General features: G+C 47.7%; 1 protein-coding gene across 2 annotated transcripts in view; it reads right to left on the minus strand.

Moving 5' to 3' along the window:
* The window catches only part of LOC129700700 (sterile alpha motif domain-containing protein 1-like), a 77,152-nt gene that overhangs the window by 25,370 nt on the left and 28,059 nt on the right, over window positions 1-23,723 (minus strand). The window contains exon 7 of one of the 2 annotated variants that reach the window (XM_055641288.1): window positions 17,849-19,198. The exons of the other annotated variant lie outside the window; for it this stretch is intronic. Within the exon in view, the coding sequence (XP_055497263.1) occupies window positions 19,049-19,198 (150 nt within the window). The 3' untranslated portion in view covers window positions 17,849-19,048. Of the gene's footprint in view, window positions 1-17,848; window positions 19,199-23,723 lie in introns of those variants that run through there. 2 annotated transcript variants of the gene reach the window in all.

Here is a 23,723-nt window from a genome sequence, read left to right on the forward strand (position 1 = left end):
TTATTTATGTTTTTTTATTCTTGTCCTCTCACAAGAACTTCCTATTTCCTGTTTTACCTTTACATTATATTTCAGGTTAGGGATTAGGCCAAACCAGTCACGTTATCAGGTTTAGATGGGACAGTTGGCTAGTTGGGCTGAAGGGCCTGTGTCCACGCTCAAGACTCTTATAGTTAGTGGTCATGATCTTTTCCTCCGGGAAGAGTCCTAGAGTGAGACAGTGGTGGAAAACAGGTCCTTTGGACCACCTTGCCCACACAGCTCCAACTACACAAGGTCCCCCTGCCTGCGTTTGGCACATATCCCTCGTAAACCTGTCACTATCCATGTCCTGTCAAAATGTTCTTTTACTGTAAAATGTTGTTATAGTACCTGCTTCAACTACCTCTCTCTGGCCAGCTCGTTACATACACCCACCACCCTCTGTGTGAAAAAAGTTGTTCCTGGGTTCCTATTAAATCTTTTACCCTCGCACCTTAAACCTGTTGTCCCCTGGTTGGTGATTCCTCTGCATCTGCGCATCTACCCCATCTACCCCTCTCATCATTTTAAAACACTTCTTTAAGATCCCCCCTCATCCTCCTGCGCTCCAAGGAATAGAGTCCCAGCCTGCCCAACCACTCCCTGTATCTCACACCCTCGAGTCCTGGCAACATCCTCTTTAAAAAGGACCCCGAGGTTCCTATCAAATCTTTCCCCCATCACCGTAAACCTTTGCTTCTTGGTTCCTCTGCTTGGGGTAAAAGTCTGTGCATTTACCCCTGCTATTCCCCAGAGACCATTGTTAAAAAAAAAAAACATTGTCCCACATCTCCATTAAACCTTCCCCCTCCCACCATAAAACAACGCTTTTGACTTTTGGACTTTAATCCCTGTACGTCTACCCCATCTAGAAACATAGAAAATAGGTGCAGGAGCAGGCCATTCGGCCCTTCAAGCTAGCATTCATAGAAACATAGAAAATAGGTGCAGGAGGAGGCCATTCTGCCCTTCGAGCCAGCATCACCATTCATTGTGATCATGGCTGATCGTCCCCTATCAATAACCCGTGCCTGCCTTCTCCCCATATCCCTTGACTCCACTAGCCCCTAGAGCTCTATCTAACTCTCTTAAATCCATCCAGTGATTTGGCCTCCACTGCCCTCTGTGGCAGGGAATTCCACAAATTCACAATTCTCTGGGTGAAAAAGTTTTTTCTCACCTCAGTCTTAAATGACCTCCCCTTTATTCTAAGACTGTGGCCCCTGGATCTGGACTCCCCCAACATTGGGAACATTTTTCCTGCATCTAGCTTGTCCAGTCTTTTATAATTTTATGTTTCTATAAGATCCCCCTCATCCTTCTAAACTCCAGTGAATACAAGCCTAGTCTTTTCAATCTTTCCTCATACGACAGTCCCGCCATCCCAGGGATCAATCTCGCCATGATCTCGTTCAATATGATTATGGATGATCCTCCAAAATCCGTGCCCCATTCCTGCTTTTCCCCCACATCCCTTGATTCCGGTAGCCCAAAGAGCCAAACCTAACTCTCCCTTCAAACTATTCCCTTCATGATTGTATTCACCTCTATAACATCCCCGCTCATCCTCCTGTGCCTCGAGAAATAAGGTCGGAGCCCGCGCTGATCTCCGCTAGGAAACAAAGGGGGGGGGGGGGGGGGGGAACCTCCCCTGCGTGTGTACACTGATGTGTGCTGTGTTGCCAGGTTCGTACCATTGAAGAGTTTGCGCTGGATATCTGTGACCATTTCCTGACGTCCTTCAATCACGTCTCGCGGGCCAAGGTCTACGTGCAGGAAGTCCCCTGGAGACGTCTGCAGAAGGTAAGGGCTTGGGGCAACAGTGCCAATGCTCCGATGATGCGCGGCCTTTTAGTATGGTTTAGTTTAGAGATACAGCGCGGAAACAGGCCCTTCGACCCAGTTTCTTCCCAGCTGTTAAGGGCCAGGAGGCGAGCGGGCAAGATCATCTCTGACCCCTCTCACCCTGGCCACAAACTCTTTGAATCACTTCCCTCTGGAAGGCGACTCCGGACTGTCAAAGCTGCCACAGCCAGACATAGAAACAGCTTTTATCCACGAGTAGTTTCCCTACTCAGCAGCCAAAAATCTGTAGCCTCACTTTGATCTGGTATTTTGTTGGTTCACATGCTTGATCAATGGTGTTTTATCATTAATGTTTTATTATTATTAATGTTTAGCATTTTCTGAGTCCTTCGTAACTGTCACTGTATGTCATGTTGTTACTTGTGGGCGGAGCACCAAGGCAAATTCCTTGTATGTGAATACTTGGCCAATAAACGTACTTGCTTACTTACTTATCAGGCAACTGAACCATCCTACCACCACCAGAGAGCAGTGCTGAACTACTATCTACCTCATTGGTGACCCTCGGACTATCCTTGATCGGACTTTGCTGGCTTTACCTTGCACTAAACGTTATTCCCTTATCATGTATCTGTACACTGTGGACGGCTCGATTGTAATCACGTATTGTCTTTCCGCTGACTGGTTTGCACACAACAAAAGCTTTTCGCTGCTCCTCAGTACGCGTGACACTAAAGTGAAGTAAACGGAACAGAGTCCGGGCCGATCAGCGATCTCTCCGCACACTAACACTATCCTACACACGAGGGACAACTTTTCAGGAAGAGTTGACATCTCACATCTATCCCGCCCAAGTCCACCCCCTCTATCAATTCTCCTTATTTTCACCAGTCTAACTCCGATCTCACTCTGTTCCCCTCGCTAACTTCATCCTTCTTAGAATAGAATAGTTTCTTTATTGTCATTGTAACATGAACCATGTACAACGAAATTTAAACTTCAAGTTTACCCCTTTGACCAACCGGCACCTCACTCGTTCCCACACAAAAGAACGGTGAGAACGGAGAGGTTGAGAAAGAGTTTCTTCCCAGAGGCAATTCGGACTGTAAACGCCTATCTCACCAGGGACTAACTCTACTGAACGTTTTTCCTTCCATTATTTATTATGTAAAAGAATAAGTGTGTTATGATTGTGTTTATAATTTGTTTGGTTGTTTTGTTGTTTGTCTTTTGCACAAAAGTCCGCGAGCATTGCCACTTTCATTTCACTGCACATCTCGTATGTGTATGTGACAAATAAACTTGACTTGACTTGACTTGACAAAAACACTTTAAAACATTGAAGTAGACTTTTTAAACAAAAAATATTTCACCGGACTCCTTTCATTCAAAAGGAATACGAGGGGCATGGAGAGGACAGGCAGAATTATTTCCCAGGGTGGAAATGTCAAAGGCTAGAGGACATAGCTTTACGGTGAGAGGGGCAAAGTGGAAAGGAGATAAGGGGGGGGGGGAGAGTGGTGAGTTCCTGGAACGCACCACCATGAGTGTTGGCAGAGGCAGATACGATAGTGGCGTTACAGAGGTTTTTAGGAAGTGGCACCTCTATCGCCCTGCCTCTCCACCACCACAATATATTCTGCCACAGGTGGGCACAACCATGTCCCATTTGTACCCCCGACCTAGTTTCACAGTTGTACAAGGCGCGTTGAGGCCGCATTTGGAGTATTGTGTTCACTTCTGGTCACCTTGCTGTAGGAAGCTTGTACAGTAATCAAGCTGGAAAGAGTGCAACGATCATTTATAAGGATGTGGCCAGGCCAGGCCGGGTGGGACTAGCGTAGCTGGGACATGGTGGCCGGTGTGGGCAAGTTGGGCCAAAGCGCCCGTTTCCACACTGTATCGCTCCATGACTCCAGCGCATAATGGTGCCTCTTGCACGTGGAATCAGTGGGCTGTTCTGTACATTCTGAACTGCCCGGGCTACTTCCAAGATGGCGCCCAATCCAGGGGAATATTTGCGTACTAACCACAGAAGCAAATCTACAAACACATATTGCAATCGCTCCACGCTCTTAAATCTCTGCTCCTACAGCAACATTTCTCTGGACTTTGCTGGCTTTACCTTGCACTAAATGTTATTCCCTAATCGTGTATCTGTACACTGTAAATGGATCGATTGTAATCACATATCGTCTTTCCGCTGACTGGTTAGCACACAACAACAAAAAAAGTGTTTCAAGTCAAGTCAAGTCAAGTTTATTTGTCACATACACATACGAGATGTGCAGTGAAATGAAAGTGGCAATGCTCGCAGGACTTTTGTGCAAAAGACCAAACAACCAAAACAACCAACAAAATTATAAACACAATCATAACACACATATTTTCTTTTACATAATAAATAATGGAAGGAACAACGTTCAGTAGAGTTAGTCCCTGGTGAGATAGGCATTTACAGTCCGAATGGCCTCTGGGAAGAAACTCCTTCTCAACCTCTGTACCTTGGTACACATGACAATAAACTAAACTGAAACTGCCCTCTGAGCCTACTCGAGAAGGTTTGCAAGAACATTGGTGAGACCACATTGAAAGTATCTCTTATTAAGTATCACATTATAACTACTCTTAATTCAAATTCACACATGCACTGACTTCACAGCCCAACACCCGGACTTCCATCTGTATATATGTATATAGCGCCGCAGAATTGTGCACCTATCCCCCCCCCCCCCCCCCCCCCCCCCCCCCCCCTCCCCCCCCCCCCCCCCCCCCCCCCCCCCCCCCCTTTTTCTGTTTTGTTTTTTGTTTTTGTTTTTTGTACTAAATTATATGTATGCACTGAGTACGAGCAGCTTTTAATTTCATTGTACATGTATAGTGACAATAAATGGCATATCATATATATCATCGTGTTCAGTTTTGGTCATCCTGTTGTAGGAACCATGTTATTAAGCTGGAAACGGTGTGGCAAAGATTTAGACAATTGAGTAGAGGTGCAGGAGGAGGCCATTCGGCCCTTCGAGCCAGCACCGCCATTCACTGTGATCATGGCTGATCATCCCCAATCAGTACCCCGTTCCTGCCTTCTCCCCATATCCCCGACTCTGCTATTTTTAAGAGCCCTATCTAGCTCTCTCTTGAAAGCATCCAGAGAACCTGCCTCCACTGCCCTCTGAGGCAGAGAATTCCACAGACTCACAACTCTCTGTGTGAAAAAGTATTTCCTCGTCCACATTCTAAATGGCTTACTCCTTATTCTTAAACTGTGGCCCCTGGTTCTGGACTCCCCCAACATCGGGAACATGTTTCCTGCCTCCAGCGTGTCCAAACCCTTAATAATCTTATATGTTTCAATAAGATACCCTCTCATCCTTCTAAATTCCAGAGTGTACAAGCCCAGCTGCTCCATTCTCTCAGCGTGCGACAGTCCCGCCATCCCGAGAATTAGAATTTACAAAGATGTTGCCAAGACTCGAGGGCCTGAGATAGAGAGAGAGGTTGGGCAGGTTAGGATTTTATTGTAATCGTGTATTGTCTTTCCGCTGACTGGTTAGCACGCAGCAAAAGCTTTTCACTGTACCTCGATACAGGTTGGAACAAGGACACCGTTGATTTACCTCGCATTAACGTGGGATTCTTGTCTCCTGTAGGGTGGGGTGGAGCATGTGCACGCCTTCATTCACAGCGGAGAAGCTACACGCTTCTGTGAGGTGGAGGTGATCCAGAATGGTAAGGCCAACCGCACTCATCGGCTTTAGTTTAGTTTAGAGATACAAGGCGCAGGCCCTTCGGCCCACCGTGTCCGCGCCGGCCAGCGATCCCCACACATCAACGCTGTCCCACACACGCACACACGCACACACACACACACACACACTCTATGGACAATTTACAATTACACCAAGCCAATTAACCTACAAACCTGCACGTCTTTGGAACGTGGGATGAAACCGGAGCACCCGGAGAAAACCCACGCAGGTCACGGGGAGAAGGTACAAACTCCGCCCGTAGTCATGATCGAACTCGTGTCTCCGGTGCTGCGTGCGCAGTAAGGGCAGCAACTCTACCGCTGCGCCACCGCGATAACCGGCTGTCCGTTTACAGAGCCGCCCGTCGTCCACTCTGGGATCAGGGACATGCGAGTGCTGAAGACCACACAGTCGGGCTTCGAGGGCTTCCGCAGGGACCGCTTCACCACGCTGCCCGAGATGCGGGACAGGGTGTTCTCCACCGTGGTCTACGCCAAGTGGCGCTATGCCACGTCACGGCGGGCCAACTATGACGCGGCCTGGTACGTCACTGCTCCACTCTACACTTCACAGACATAGCACGGAAACAGGCCCTTCGGCCCACCCAGTCCGCCCCAACCACCCTGTCGAAAAACAGGCCCATCATAGAGATTTGCAGGGCAGGAGGAGGCCATTTGGTCCATCTGGACAATGCTGGAACAATTCATAGTTTAGTTTTAGTTTTAGCGATACAGCACGGAAACAGACCCTTCAGTTCACCGATTCCACACAGACCAGCGATCACCCCGTACACTAGTTCTACCCTATACACACACTGTCAATTTACAGAAGCCAATTAACCTACAAACCTGTATGTCTTTGGAGTGTGGGAGGAAACCAGGGCACCCGGAGAGAAAATACAATCTCCGTACAGACAGCACCCGTAGTCAGGATCGAACCCAGGTCTCTGGCGCTGTAAGGCAGCAACTCTACCGCTGCGCCACCGTGCCACACTGTTGTTAATCTGCAAGGGAGTGCAGAGATGACACAAGGATGTTGCTAGGAGTAGAGGGTGTGAGCTACAGGGAGAGGTTGAGCAGGCTAAAACTCTATTCCTTGGAGCGCAGGAGGATGAGGGGTGATCTTATAGAGGTGTATAAAATCATGAGAGGAATAGATTGGGTAGATGCACTGAGTCTCTTGCCCAGAGTAGGGGAATCGAGGACCAGAGGACATAGGTTTAAGGAGAAGGGGGAATGATGTAATGGGAATCTGAGGGGTGACTTTTTCACACGGATGGTGGTGGGTGTATGGAACGAGCCGCCAGAGGAGGTAGTTGAGGCTCGGACTACCACGATGTTTAAGGAACATTTAGACAGGTACATGGATGGACCGGTTTGGAGGGATATGGACCAAACACAGGCAGGTGGGACTGGTGTAGATGGGGCATGTTGGTCGCCGTGGGCAGTTTGGGCCGAAGGGCCTGTTTCCACACTGTATGACTCTATGGACGGAATAACTCAAATAAGGGGTTGTTTGTCGGATGTGTGGGAATGGGAAGGGGAGTTAAAATGGTTCGGCATCTGGGAGGCCCAGCGGATCGAGCGGATGCGCTCGGTGAAATGGCCGCCGAGTCTGCGCTTGGTCTCGCCGATGTACAGGATGCAGTAGATTAGGTCAGAGGAGGTGCATGTGAATCTCTGTCTCACCTGGAAGGACTGCTAACGTAAAAAGGCCCCTCTGTTGGAACAGTCTTGATGGGCCAAATGGCCTCATTCGACTCATCTCACTGATGACCTTACGACCTTCAGCCCACCAACTCCGCACCGACCAGCGACCCCCTACTCGCACACGAGACAATTTTACAATTGTACCAAAGCCAATTCACCAACAAGCCTGTACGTTGTATTTTTTCCAGTAGCACCCGGGGAAAACCCACGCAGGTCACGGGGAGAACGTACAAACTCCGCACAGACAGCACCCGCAGTCGGGATCAAACCCGTGTCTCTGGCGCTGTGAGCCTGCGGCTCTATCCGCTGCAACGCCCGAGTGGCGGAGGTTTAACTGAGTTCATCCTTTCTCCTAGGAATGCTGTGAAGGATTCTATCCTGGAGACATTCGCCGGTCCCTACGATTCAGGAAGCTATTCCCCTTCAGTGCAGAACTCCCTGTACGAGGCTGAGTGCCTGAGTTTGAGCCGCGTTCCGGAGGTTAGAGCTTCATCCGTGCGCTCACAAATCACGTCTCGTCGACCGTTCGCCAATTCCATCTTGGCCAATCCATCAACGACAATCGTTCCGTCACTTAACTTTCAAAGGTTCTAGGAGTAGAATTAGGCCGTTCAGTCCATCGAGTCTACCCTACCGTTCAATCATGGCCAATCTATCTCTCCCTGCTAACCTCATTATCCTGTCTTCTCCCCATAACCCCTGACAACTGTACCAATCAAGAATCTGTCAATCTCCACCTTAACAATATCCATCGACGGCCTCCACAGCCTTCTGTGGCAACACTATCCTACGGAAAGAATGGATCGACTGGGCTTGTATTCACTGGAATTTAGAAGGATAGGAGGGGGTCTTATATAGAAACATATAAAATTCTTAAGGGATTGGACAGGATAGATGCAGGGAAAATGTCCCCGATGTTGGGGGGAGTCCAGAACGAGGGGCCACAGTTTAAGAATAAGGAGTAAACCATTTAGAATGGAGACGAGGAAACACTTTTTCACACAGAGTTGTGAGTCTGTGGAATTCTCTGCCACAGAGGGCGGTGGAGGCAGGTTCTCTGGATGCTTTCAAGAGAGAGCTAGATAGGGCTCTTAAAAACAGCAGTGTCAGGGGATATGGGGAGAAGGCAGGATTGTGGATGATCAGCCATGATCACATTGAATGGCGGTGCTGGCTCGAAGGGCCGAATGGCCTACTCCTGCACCTATTGTCTATAAATGGGACTAATTTAGATGGATCACCTCGGTCAGCATGGACTGTGTCTCGATGATTGTGAGACTAAGGCTACATTTAATCCCAAACTGGAATAAAGTTTGAAAAGAATTCAGAAAAATAATTTAAAAAGCAGGTGTTGGAAGGAACAGCAGATGCTGGTTTACACCGAAGATAAGACACAACATTGCTGGAGTAACTCAGTGGGACAGGCAGCATCTCTGGAGAGAAGGAGTAGGTGGTGCTTTGGGCAAGACCCTGCTTCAGACCAAAACATTCCAGCAAAAGAAACCCTTCATGATGTAGTTATTATGAAAAAACAAACACCTTTAAAAATGGAGATGCAAGGAACTGCAGATGCTGGCTTAAAAAAAAGATACAACATGCTAGAATAACTCAGCGGGTCAGGCAGCATCTCTGGAAAACATGGAGAGGTGACGTTTTGGTCAGGAAAGTCTGAAGAAGGGTTCTAACCCAACATGTCACCCATGTATATCCACGTTCTTCAGAGATGCTGCAAGACCTGGGCGTCCTTGTACACAGGCCACTGAAAGTTGGCTTACAGGTACAGCAGGCAGTGAAGAAAGCTAATGGAATGTTGGCCTTCATCACAAGAGGATTTCAGTATAGGAGTAAAGAAGTTCTTCTGCAGTTGTATAGGGCTTCGGTGAGACCACATCTGGAGTATTGTGTACAGTTTTGGTCTCCTAATTTGAGGAAGGACATCCTTGTGATTGAGGCAGTGCAGCGTAGGTTCACGAGATTGATCCCTGGGATGGTGGGACTGTCATATGAGGAAAGGTTGAAAAGACTAGGCTTGTATTCACTGGAGTTTAGAAGGATGAGGGGGCATCTTATAGAAACATATAAAATTATAAAACGACTGGACAAGCTAGATGCAGGAAAAATGTTCCCAATGTTGGGCGAGTCCAGAACCAGGGGCCACAGTCTCAGAATAAAGGGGAGGTCATTTAAGACTGAGGTGAGAAAAAAACGTTTTCACCCAGAGAGTTGTGAATTTGTGGAATTCCCTGCCACAGAGGGCAGTGGAGGCCAAGTCACTGGATGGATTTAAGAGAGAGAGTTAGATAGAGCTCTAGGGGCTAGTGGAGTCAAGGGATATGGGGAGAAGGCAGGCACGGGTTATTGATAGGGCGGTGCTGGCTCGAAGGGCTGAATGGCCTCCTCCTGCACCTATTTTCTATCTTTCTATGTTTCTATGCTGCCTGTCCCGTAGACTTGTTCCAGCTCTATGTCTTCTGTTTTCCGTGGGAGTTTTACAAAGTCTAGGTATCGGAATTTTTTTAAACACCATAGTAATTTAGTTTGGAGATACAGCATGGAAACAGGCCCTTCGGCCCTTCGGCCCACGCCGACCAGCAATCCCCGTATACTAGCACTATCCTACACACACACTAGGGTCAATTTACAATCTTTACCGAAGCCAATTAACTTACAAACCTGTACATCTCTGGAGTGCGGGACGAAAACCAGAGCACCCGGAGAAAACCCACGCGGGTCACGGGGAGAACGTGCAAACTCCGTACAGACAGCACCCGTAGTCGGGATGGAACCCGGGTCTCTGGCGCTGTGAGGCAGCGACTCTACCGCTGCGCCACTGTGCGGTGTGTTTAATCTAGGAAGGTAAGTTGCCAGCTGTAATACTGACTCTTGTGTACCTTGTATTTTTAGATTGAAGAGATCGAAATAGTTATGCCCAATAAGCACTACTTCACCATCGATATGTCAAAGTTTGGAATCCCAAAGAATAACGAGGTAAGTTCTCGATGACCTGTGGGAAAGGTCGGAGGACAGAGGTCGCGGAGAAACCACAACCACTTCACATGACTCGTCAGATGTACACAGGGGAGGACAATGGACAATAGACAATAGGTGCAGGAGAAGGCCTTTGATGGCCCTTCGCACATTAACACCATCCTACATGCACCAGGGACAACTTACAATTAAAATATGTTCTTTTAGGAAGGAGATGAGGAGGAATTTTAGTCAAAGGGTGGTGAATCTGTGGAATTCTTTGCCACAGAAGGCAGTGGAGGCCAAGTCAGTGGATATTTTTAAGGCAGAGATAGATAGATTCTTGATGAGCACAGGTGTCAGGGGTTATGGGGAGAAGGGGGTTAGAAGGGAGAGATAGATCAGCCATGATTGAATGGCGGAGTAGACTTGATAGGCCTAATGACCTAATTCTTTATGAATTTACATATAACCATATAAACAATTACAGCACGGAAACAGGCCATCTCGACCCTTCTAGTCCGTGCCGAACACGTATTCTCCTCTAGTCCCATACACCTGCGTTCAGACCATAACCCTCCATACCTTTCCCGTCCATATAACTATCCAATTTATTTTTAAATGATAAAAACGAACCTGCCTCCACCACCTTCAATGGAAGCTCATTCCACATAGGGCCAAAGTTCAGAAACAGGCTGGATACAAGGAGGCTTGTACATTGTAGATGTAAGGAACTGCAGATGCTGGTTTACAAACAAAAAGAACAAAGTGCTGGATAGGTCTTTAGATTGGCACATGGGTAATGCAGGGGATGGAGGATATGGATTACATGCAAGCAGACAAGAATTGGTGCAGGAAGGAACTGCAGGTGTTGGTTTACACCAAAGATAGACACAAAATGCTGGAGTAACTCAGCAGGTCAGGCAGCAACTCTGGAGAGAAGGAACGGGTGGCTTATGAACATGTTTGTGGTCGGGCTGAAGATGCTTCCAACCAGAAACATCGCCTGCCCATGCTCTCCGCAGATGCTGCCTGACCCGCTGAGTTCCTCCAGCACTGTGTGTTTTGCTCATTGAAATCAATGGACAAGTTTAGACTTGACTTTAGACTTTAGAGATACAGCACGGAAAACAGGCCCTTCAGCCCACTGGGCGCTGGCTAGCGATCCCTGTACACTAACTAGCACTGTCCTCTACACTAGAGACAATTAACCTGCAAACCTGTACGTCTTTGGAGTGTGGGAGGAAACCAGAGCACCAGGAGAAAACCCACGCAGTCACAGGGAGAACATACAAACTCCGTACAGACAGCACCCGTAGCCAGGATTAAACCCGGGTCTCTGCCGCCGTGAGGCAGCAACTCTACCCCTGCGCCACCTGCACATCTTTCCCATCTCACAAATCTACACCCTCTGGTTTTAAAACCACTATCTGTACCACCATGCCACCACTAGTTATAGAGTCGTAGAGTGATACAGTGTAGAAATAGGCCCTGTGGCCCAACTTGCTCATGCCAGCAAACAAGTCTCACCTGCCCGCGCATCATGAGAGACCCCTTCCACCCCTGCAACGGACTGTTCCAGCTGCTACGGTCAGGCAAACGCCTCCGTTGCCATGCGGTGAGAACGGAGAGGTTGAGAAGGAGTTTCTTCCCAGAGGCCATTCAGACTGTAAACGCCTATCTCACCAGGGACTAACTCTACTGAACGTTTTTCCTTCCATTATTTATTATGTAAAAGAATATGTGTGTGTTTATGATTGTGTTTATAGTTTGTTTGGTTGTTTGGTTGTTTGTCTTTTTGCACAAAAGTCCGCGAGCATTGCCACTTCCATTTCACTGCACATCTCGTATGTGTATGTGACAAATAAACTTGACTTGACTTGACTACATGTTTTATAAGCATTGAGATAGTCCCAGCCTCAACTACCTCCTCTGGCAGCTCGTTCCATACACCCACCACCCTTTGTGTGAAAAAGTTTCCCTCAGATTCTTAAAATCTTTTCCTTCACCTTAAACCTGTCCCCTGGTCCTCGATTCACCTACTCTGGCCAAGAGACTCTGTGCGTCTACCCGATCTATTCCTCTAGTGATTTTACACACCTCTATAAGATCACCCCTCATCCTTCTGCGCCCCAAGGAATAGAGTCCCAGCCTTCTCAACCTCTCCCTAAAGCTCACACCCGCTAGTCCGGGCAACATCCTTGTAGATCTTCTCTGTACTCTCTCCAGCCTGACATCTTTCCAATAACACAGTGCCCAGAACTGAACACGATACCAGATTCAGATTCAGATTCAATTTTAATTGTCATTGTCAGTGTACAGTACAGAGACAACGAAATGCATTAACACTAAATAATGCCTCACCAACGTCTTATACCACTGCAACATGACCTCCCAACTTCTAGACTCAATACTCCGATGTACCGCCAATGTACCGAAAGCCTTTTTGACCACCCTATGTGACCGTCCACTTTAGCTCTGCCCCTCTTCTCTGCCGCAGCGCCACCGGGCCAACGCTGGCTCAAACATTGATGAGTGTCATTTACCTTCTTTAGGTTCTTCTGCCGGTGGACAATCCATCGGGAAACATCGCAGGAACGGTGCGCAGGAGACTTGTATCCAAGCTGTAGTAGCTCCTCACAGGAAGACGGCAAACACTGACGCAGCACGTCTGATTCAAGTCGTCCAAAAATAAGTGATCGAATCCCACATGGTACAAGTCCAGAAGAAACCATGAATCATGATGTAGAGTCTGATCACTGAAGGCTCGGTGCTCACCTTAAACCGTTATCCCTCATGCTTCACTCGTTTGTTGTATATAAATTCACCTGGCTTAATGGGTCGGTTTTTCCACTTCACAGTCCAGTGATCCCTGCACACCAACACTACCCGACACATATTAGGGGCAATTCAAATTTATACCAAGCCAATTAATGTACAAACCTGCACGTCTTTGGAGAGCGGGAGGAAACCGGAGCGCCCGGAGAAAACCCACGCGGTCACGGGGCAAACGTGCAAACTCCACACACAAACAGCGCCCGCGCCCAGGATCGAACCGCGGGTGACTGGCGCTGTGAGGCAGCGGCTCCTCATTTGGAATTCCTTGCCACAGAAGACTGTGGAGACCAAGTCAATGGATATTTGTAAGGCTTCGATCACCCATTCCTTCTCTCCAGAGATGCTGCCTGCCCGCTGGGTTACTCCAGCATTGTGTGTCCGTCTACGCCATTCAATCATGGCTGACCCATCAAGGATTTGTGATTAGTTACGGGCATCAGGGGTTATGGCGGAGAGGGCAGGAGAATGGGGTTAGGAGGGAGAGATAGATCAGCCGTGATTGAATTGTGGAGTAGACTTGATGGGCCGAATGGCTTATTTCTGCTCCTACTTCTGATGAACAAGAACTTGCCCGATACACCGCTGTGCCACCCAGTTCTTAATTATATTTCTGATTGCTGGCGTCTGCATCTCTGCCTCTCGACTCTGGCGTCGATAATTTGGACCTTGGTAAAATATATCAGGCTGACGTTAGGTCCAGGGACTGGCGAGGTACTAAGGTGGCCCACGTCACTGGTGGGAGGGTGTGCCGGCACTCTGCACTGTTCACAGAGCTACCTGGTTAGATGGGATGGAGCTATCAAATGCAGAGTCTATGGGGAGAAGTACGCTGCCAGGGGTGATGGTGGTGGAGGCAGATACAACAGTGACGTCACAGAAGCACATGGAAGTGGGTGTTAGGGGTAATGGGGAGAAGGCAGGAGAATATGATTGAGAAGGGAAGATGGGTCGGCTATGATTGAATGACGGAGACGGACACACAATGCTGGAGTAACTTAGCGGGGCAGGTGGCATCTCTGGAGAGAAGGAATGGGTGACCCAAGGGTCTTGGGTCATAGAAACATAGACATAGAAATTAGGTGCAGGAGTAGGCCATTCGGCCCTTCGAGCCTGCACCGCCATTCAATATGATCACGGCTGATCATCCAACTCAGTATCCCGTACCTGCCTTCTCTCCATACCCCCTGATCCCCTTTAGCCACAAGGGCCACATCTAACTCCCTCTTAAATATAGCCAATGAACTGGCCTCAACTACCCTCTGTGGCAGAGAGTTCCAGAGATTCACCACTCTGTGTGAAAACCTTGGTCGATACCCTTCTTCAGTCTCGAGTTTTTTGTGTCTATCTTCGGTTTAAACCAGCATCCCGCGGTTTCTTCCTACACGTTGAATGGCGGAGCAGGTTTAGACAATAGACAATAGGTGCAGGAGTAGGCCATTTGGCCCTTCGAGCCAGCACCGCCATTCAATGTGATCATGGCTGATCATCCCCAATCAGTACCCCGTTCCTGCCTTCTCCACATATCCCCGGACTGCTATCTTTAAGAGCCCTATCCAGTTCTGTCTTGAAAGCATCCAGAGAACCTGCCTCCACCGCCCCCTGAGGCAGAGAATTCCACAGACAACCCACAGGGTTGATGGGCCGAATGGCCAAACTCTACTCCTATCACTTATGACCTTATGCAGGGAACAGAGGGATACAGGTCACTTACAGCCAAATGAGATGTGTTAACTTGTGGGTTGAAGGGCCCAGTTCCTGCGCTGTTCTGGTCTATGCTCGAAGTCACAATCTAACACAGAGCTCAATGCCCCAAATCCAGTCATTCCACCCCACCCCCACCCCTGCACCCAAAACCAACCCCACAATCGGGCCGGTTGTCCCCTGTGGATCAAGTGTACAAGACCATGAGGGGGCAGGGACAAAGCTCAAAGGTTTATCTCCCCCCCCCCCTCCCCAGGGTAGAGGATTCTAGGACTAGAGAGCACAGGCTTGAGGTGAGATAGGAGAGATTTAGGATGGACTTCAGGGGCAATTTTTTCACTCAAGAGGGTGGTCAGTATCTGGAATGAGCTGCAGAAGTGAATATAATTACAGATTTTAAAATACATTGCCAGATTTATGGACAGGAAGGGTTTAGAAGGATGTGGGCCAAATGGGACTCGTCCAGAATGCCAACATGCACAGCATAGCAAAATGGGCCGAAAGGCCAGTTTAAACAATAGGTGCAGGAGTAGGCCGTTCGAGCCAGCACTGCCATTCAATGTGATCATGGCTGATCATCCCCAATCAGTACCCCGTTCCTGCCTTCACCCCATATCCCCTGACTCCGCTATCTTTAAGAGCCCTATCTAGCTCTCTCTTGAAAGCATCCAGAGAACTGGCCTCCACCGCCCTCTGAGGCAGAGAATTCCACAGAGTCACAACTGTGTGAAAAAGTGTTTCCTCGTCTCCATTATAAATGGCCAACCCCTTATTCTTAAACTGTGGTCCAGGTTCTGGACTCCCCCAACATCGGGAACATGTTTCCTGCCTCTAGCGTGTCCAAGCCCTTAATAATCTTATATGTTTCAATAAGATTCCCTCTCATCCTTCTAAACTCCAGAGTGTACAAGCCCAGCTGCTCCATTCTCTCCGCATATGACGTATTCTTCCATGATGTAGTCTTCTATGACTTTACTGGGATGGTGAAGAGTATGTGGATGTGGTTTGAACACTCAAGATCTCGAGTTTAGTTTCGAGACACAGTCCATGCCGGCCATCGATCACCCGTTCACACCAGTTCGATGTTATCCCACTTTCCCATCCACTCCCTACACAAGAGGGTCAATTAATCCACGTGCCCGCACGGCTCTCGGATGTGGGAAGAAACCGGACACAGGAGGAACGTGCAAACTCCACACAGACAGCGTCCCGAGGTCAGGAGCCAGGTGCTCACTCACTCAGCGACATTCATTCAGAGGGCGGCGTGTGTATGGAACGAGCTGCCGGAGGAGGTAGTTGAGGCAGGGACTATCACAACATTTGGTCAGGTACTTGGATAGGACAGCTTCAGAGGGATATGGGCCAAACGCAGGCAGGTGGGACTAGCGTAGATGGGCATGTTGGTCGGCGTGGGCAAGTTTGATAAGTACGGATGTCAGGGGTTATGGGGAGAAGGCAGGAGAATGGGGTTGAGTGGGAAAGATAGATCAGTCATGATTGAATGGCGGAGTAGACTTGATGGGAGGGAGTTATGAATTTGTTGAATCCTCTGCTTCAGAAGACAGCGGAGGTCAATCCACTGGATGCATTCAAAAGAGAGTTAGATAAAGCCTAGGGCTAGCAGAGTCAAGGGATGTGGAGAGAAGGCAGGAACGGGGTACTGATTGTGGATGATCAGCCATGATCACAATGAATGGCAGTGCTGGCTCGAAGGGCCAAATGGCCTACTCCTGCACCTATTGTCGCTGTTTCTATGGGCCGAATGGCCTAATCCTGACTCTTGAACTCATGAGTTGGGGCGAAGGGCATGTGTCCGTGCTGTACGACTCTGTTTCCGCAAAAGAACAGGCAACACAAAAAATGTTTCACCAGCAACTTGTTATTTAAAAAAAAACTTAATATAACATTTCATCTCTTAAGCAACAAGTATAAATACTTTCAATGTACATCTGTAATTTGAGATGGGTGGTTACAATATGTTGATAAAGTCTGCAATATACACACACACAAAAAAAACATAATCATAACTTAACACTCCTCTCATACACGCACACACTTACACATGTACACACGCACGCACACACATGTACACACGTACGCACACACATGTACACACACACACGCGCATACACACAAACATGCGCGCACACACGCACACGCACACACACACACGCACACACACACAAACATGCGCGCACACACACACACACACACAGGGAGACACAGTGGTTAGCGTTTCACTGCTTTTCTGACTGCACGTCTCTCTTGCTGTTGCAACCAACTGCCCCACAACATGACAGCAACGGGACGGGAACTGGGGTGGGGTGGGGAGAGGGGGAAAGAATTCGATGACCATTCGTTTCCAGCTCAAATAATATGCGTACAAGTGCAACAAACACGTATGGTCAGGCTGTGCAATTATAAATACAGAGAACAAGCATGACGGGGATGGAGGGAGAGAGAGGAGAGAGGGATGGATGGATGGGGGGATGGAGGGAGGAGAGGGATATACACACAGGGAGAGATGAATGGATGGAGGGAGGGATGGATGGATGGAGGGATGGGGGGATAGATAGATAGATGGATAGATAGATAGATAGGGATAGAGGGAGAGAGGGATGGATGGATGGATGGATAGAGAGAGAGGGAGAGAGGGATGGATGGATGGAGAGAGACAGAGAGATAGAGAGGGATGGATGGATAGAGAGGGATGGATGGATAGAGAGAGAGAGAGGGACAGAGGGAGAGGGGGAGATGGATGGAGAGAGAGAGGGAGGGAGAGAGGGATGGATGGAGAGGGAGAGGAGGAGGAAGAGAGGGGGGGAGGGAGGGAGGGAGGGAGGGGGAGGGAGGGCAAGAAGGATGGATGGATGGAGGGATGGGGAGGGAGGGGAGGGGGGTAGAGGGAGGGAGGGAGGGAGGGAGGGGAGGGAGGGATGGAGGATGGATGGAGGGATGGGGGAGGGGGAGAGGGAGGGATGGGGGGAGGGAGAGGGGAGGGAGGAGGAGGGAGGGAGGGAGGGAGGGAGGGAGGGAGGGAGGGGGGTTTTTACAATATTCCTTCAGCAGAGATTAGAAGAATAAGGAGGGGGAACCTCATTGATACTTACCAAATAGTGAAAGGCCTGGAGAGAGTGGATGTGTGGAGGGGATGTTTCCACTAGTGGGAGAGTCTAGGACCAGAGGTCACAGTCTCAGAATTAAAGGACGTTCCTTTAGGAAGGGGATGAGGAGGAATTTCTTTAGTCGGAGGGTGGTGAATCTGTGGAATTGATTGCCACAGAAGGCTGTAGATATATTTACGGTGGGGGTTGATAGGTTCTCGATTGGTACGGGTGTCGGGGGTTATGGGGAGAAGGCAAGAGAATGGGGTCTCGAGGGATTGATCAACCATGACTGAATGGCGGAGTTGACTCCATGGACCAAATGGCCAAATTCTGCTCCTACCACATGAAGTTATGAACCATTGAACATGGATTTCAAACAGTCCATCCTGTTCCCTATAGCCGAGACGATTAAATGCTCCCACCATGTTCAAGGACACGAGGACAGGTACATGGACCGGTTTCAAAGTCGACGTGCTGAGTCTCATTTCCACCTAGCCCACAGCTAACGACGGCCCCTTTCCATATTGACCGTTACTTTTAAGCACAACTTTAATTCATTTGTTCTATATCTCTCCACATCACCGTCTATAACTTGTTTCCCTCTCCCCCCGACTCTCGGTCTGGAGAAGGGTCTCGACCCGAAACGTCACCCATTCCTTCTCTCCAGAGATGCTGCCTGTCCCGCTGAGTTACTCCAGCATTTTGTGTCTATCTTACAAACACGGCAGTGTCTTTTTTTAAATAACGCTCCCCATACTTAGGCAACACGTTACGGCTGGTGTAGCTTCACCTTGGTCACCGGTCTGCTGTGTTCTTACAGCTCAGGTCACAAGATAAATACATTTGGTGAACCAGGGGCGGCAAAATACACCACTGCTCACAATAAGTGGTTCCAGGTCACAGGAAGGAAAGGGCATCCCTCAATATCGGACATCAGCCTGACAACGCCCCGACCACACGCATCCTAATACTGGACCGCCAACAACCTACATGCAACCAGGGGGAGGGAAGGGGAGGATAGGGATGGCGAGGACAGGGAAGGGGAGGACAGGGAAGGGGAGGATAGGGATGGGGAGATCACGGATGGGGAGGGGAAGAAACACAGTGGGTGGATTTGACACCAAGACACCATCTCCTGGGCGGGAGTTTAACACTCAGGCGAGCTGCCCTTTAAGTGACTCATCTGCAAGGTTTTCACGTGGAATTCGTAGATCTTGAGTGCGGGCCCCAGCTTGATTGACAGTCCCGTCAGAACATCACTGCGTTTCATGAGGAGCAGAGACTTGCCGTCGATTTCCTGCGGATGCATCGAAGGTCATAAGTGATAGGAGCAGAATTAGGGCCACTCGGCCCATCACGTCTACTCTGCCATTCAATCATGGCTGATCTATCTCTCCCTCCTTACCCCATTCTCCTGCCTTCTCCCCATAACCCCCGACACCCGTACTAATCAAGAATCTACAGTGCCCTCCATAATGTTTGGGACAAAGACACATCATTTATTTATTTGCCTCTGTACACCACAATTTGAGATTTGTAATAGAAAAAAATATCACATGTGGTTAAAGTGCACATTGTCAGATTTTAATAAAGGCCATTTTTATACATTTTGGTTTCACCATGTAGAAATTACAGCTGTGTTTATACATAGTCCCCCCCCCCCATTTCAGGGCAACATAATGTTTGGGACACAGCAATGTCATGTAAATTAAAGTAGTCATGTTTAGTATTTTGTTGCATATCTTTTGCACGCAATGACTGCTTGAAGTCTGCGATTCATGGACATCACCAGTTGCTGGGTGTCTTCTCTGGATACAGATGAATTCAATTTAAAGTCTTGCATAGACTACATTATTCTAAAATCAAACAAGATTTATGAATCGGGTTCCTCCATGTGTGGCAGATGTGGTACTGCAGAAGGATCACTAGCACATTTATTCTGGCACTGTCCAGTATTAAGCAATTTCTGGAGTGACATATTTAACTGTCTTTCCAAACAATGTCGAATAAATATTCCGTCCGATTGTAATCTGGCTATTTTTGGTTGCTCTGACAATACAAGGGCCCTTCCTTCCCACCAGAAGCAGATTCTTAGAGCAGGTATGGTTGCAGCTAAAAAAAATAATATTACTGAATTGGAAGTCTCCACTCTCCCCATGTTTCAAGAGGTGGCTCAACAAAATGCTTTCTATTGCTAAGATGGAACAGATTTGTTTTAACAAAGGGAATTCACAAAATTATTTTTTGACGGCGTGGAAACCATTTTTGATATTGCTTGAAGAGGCATAACTGTCTGATGTGTTTACTTTGCTGCTGTGCTATGTCTTTAATCAGTGCGAACTTTGATCTTGCACTGACTGATATTCTGGCTGCTCTCCACTTTTTTTTTTGGTTTGTTTGTTTGTTTGTTGATATTCTTTGGAGCGCAGAAGGTTAAGGGGGGACTTGATAGAGGTTTTTAAAATGATGAGAGGGATAGACAGAGTTGACGTGGAAAAGCTTTTCCCACTGAGAGTAGGGAAGATTCAAACAAGGGGACATGACTTGAGAATTAAGGGACTGAAGTTTAGGGGTAACATGAGGGGGAACTTCTTTACTCAGAGAGTGGTGGCTGTGTGGAATGAGCTTCCAGTGAAGGTGGTGGAGGCAGGTTCGTTTTTATCATTTAAAAATAAATTGGATAGTTATATGGATGGGAAGGGAATGGAAGGTTATGGTCTGAGCGCAGGTATATGGGACTAGGGGAGAATAAGTGTTCGGTGCGGACTAGAAGGGTCGAGATGGCCTGTTTCCGTGCTGTAATTGTTATATGGTTATTATATGGTTATATGTTTTTGGGTTTATTTATTTTTGTTTTTATTTGATTTTTTTTTTTTGTTTCTTTCATTGTTGTTTTTTGTTCTCTGTCTACTGTGTATTTGTTATGATAAAATTTGAAAAAAATTAAGCTGTACAATAATTGTATAATTGTAGATGCCGAGCGATTTATCCGTGTACAATTGCTTCGAATAAAATTTTTTTTTTTAATTAAAAAAATTAATTTAAAAAAAAGAATTGACCATTTTTTAGCTTTGAAAAACTCCTTTGTCGCTTTAGCAGTATGTTTGGGATCATTGTCTTGCTGTAGAATGAACCGCCGGCCAATGAGTTTTGAGGCATTTGTTTGAACATGAGCAGACAGGATGTGTTTATACACTTCAGAATTCATTATGCTACTACCAGCAGCAGTTGTATCATCAATGAAGATAAGTGAGCCAGTACCTTCAGCAGCCAGACATGCCCAGACCATAACACCCCCACCACCGTGTTTCACAGATGAGGTGGTATGTTTTGGATCTCGGGCAGTTCCTTCTCTCCTCCAAACTTTGCTCTTGCGATCACTCCGATATAAGTTAATCTTTGTCTCATCTGTCCACAAGACCATGTTCCAGAACTGTGGTTGCTCTTTTACATACTTCTTGGCAAACTGTAACAACTGGACATCTATTTTTGTGGCTAACCAGTGGTTTGTATCTTGCAGTGTAGCCTCTGTATTTCCGTTCATGAAGTCTTCTGCGGACATTGGTCATTGACAAATCCACACCTGAAGAGTGTTTCTGGTCTGTCGGACAGGTATTTGGGGATTTTTCTTTATTATAGAGAGAATTCTTCTGTCATCAGCTGTGGAGGTCTTCCTTGGCCTGCCAGTCCCTTTGCGATTAGTAAGCTCACCAGTGCTCTCTTTCTTAATGATGTTCCAAACAGTTGATTTTGGTCAGCCTAAGGTTTGGCTGATGTCTCTAACAGTTTTATTCTTGTTTCTCAGTCTCATAATGGCTTCTTTGACTTTCATTGGCACAACTTTGTTGATAAACAGCAATAAAAGTTTCCAAAGGCGATGGAAAGACTGGAGGAAAGACTAGGTGCTGAGAGCTCTCTTATACCTGCAATAAGGTGGCAATTAAACACACCTGAGCAATTACGGACGCCTGTGAAGCCATGTGTCCCAAACATTATGGAGCCCTGGACTGGAGGTCCATGTATAAACACAACTGTAATCTCTACATGGTGATGCCAAAATGTATAAAAGTGGCCTTTATTAAAATCTGGCAATGTGCACTTTAACCACATGTGATTTTTTTTCTATTTCAAATCTCAAATTGTGGCGTACAGAGGCAAATAAATAAATGATGGGTCTTTGTCCCAAACATTATGGAGGGCCCTGTATCTATCACTGGCTTTAAAATATCCACTGACTTGGCCTCCACAACCTTATGTGGCAAATAATTCCACAGATTCACAACCCTTTGATTAAAGAAATTCCTCCTCATCTCCTTCCAAAAGGAACGTCCATTGATTCTGAGGCTGTGACCTCTGGTCCTAGACTCTCCCACCAGTGGAAACATCCTCTCCACATCCACTCTATCCAGGCCTTTCACTATTCGGTAAGTTTCAATGAGGTCCCCACTCATCCTTCTAAACTCCAGCGAGTACAGGCCCAGTGCCGTCAAACGCTCGTCATGCGTTAACCTCCTGAAGACAGACAAAGGTCACACACGGTCAGAAGCCACCGATACAGGCATAGTCAACCAGAGTGAAACTGCTTCTGGAGATGTACAACATCATGGAAGGAATAGGCCGACACGAGGCATGGTGGTGCAGCGGTAGAGTTGCTGTATCACAGTGCCAGAGACTCGGGTTCAATTCTGACTATGAATGCTGTCTGTACGGAGTTTGCACGTTCTCTGCGTGGGTTTTCTCCGTGACCTGCGTGGGTTTTCTCCAAGATCTCCGGTTTCCTCCCACACGCCAAAGACATACAGGTTTGTAGGTTAATATGCCTGGTTTAATTGTAAATTGCCCTCGCTCCAGCTTAACACCGTCCTTCCTATCGCATGGTGACCAAAACTGAACACAGGTTTATCTGTCTAATCCTTTCCTCCCCATATACCTGTCTACAAGTTTAAGTGTTTAGTTTAGAGAGACAGTAAAGAAACAGGCCTTTCGGCCCACCGAGTCCGTGCCAACCAGCGATCACCCAGTATAATAGCTCCATCCTACACGCAAAAGGGGCAATTTACAATTGTCCGATCAAAGATAGTCCGAGGGTCACCAATGAGGTAGATAGTAGTTCAGGACTGCTCCCTAATTGTGGTAGAATGGCCTGATAACAGCTGGGAAGAAACTGTCCCTGAATCTGGAGATGTGCGTTTTCACACTTCTATACCTCTTGCCCGATGGGAGAGGGGAGAAGAGGGAGCGGCCGGGGGTGCGACTCGTTCTTGCCGAGGCAGCGTGAGGTGTAGATGGAGTCAATGGAAGTGAGGTTGGTTTGTGCGATGGTCTGGGCTAGGTCCACAATTCGCTGCAATTGCTTGCAGTCTTGGACGAAGCCGTTCCCAAACCGAGCTGTGATGCATCCCTGATAAAAGGCTTCCCACGGCGCATAGTTACGTGGCTTTGGGGATTCCAGTCCTCTTGTGGAATGGATCTCTGGTCATTTTTGTCGTACGGAGATCGCGAGGATCACCAGATGTTGCACTCCGTATTCTCTTTAAACTCACTGGCATCCCGAGATTTAAAGTTTCATTCACCTAATGTTGCCTGGGGCAGTTCCATTTTAGACTTCTGTTTAGTTTAGTGTAGAGACACTGCATGGAAACAGTGTCTTTGGCCCATCGAGTCCGCGCCAATCAGCGAGCACCCGTTCCCACTAGTTCAATGTTATCCCACTTTTGCATCCTATCCCTACACACTGGGGGCAATTTACTGAAGCCAATTAACCTACTAACCTGCACGTCTTTGGTATGTGGGAGGAAACCGGAGCACCCGGAGAAAACCCA

This window comes from Leucoraja erinacea, chromosome 10 (genome assembly GCF_028641065.1).
Source record: "Leucoraja erinacea ecotype New England chromosome 10, Leri_hhj_1, whole genome shotgun sequence".
Lineage (NCBI taxonomy): Eukaryota > Metazoa > Chordata > Chondrichthyes > Rajiformes > Rajidae > Leucoraja > Leucoraja erinaceus.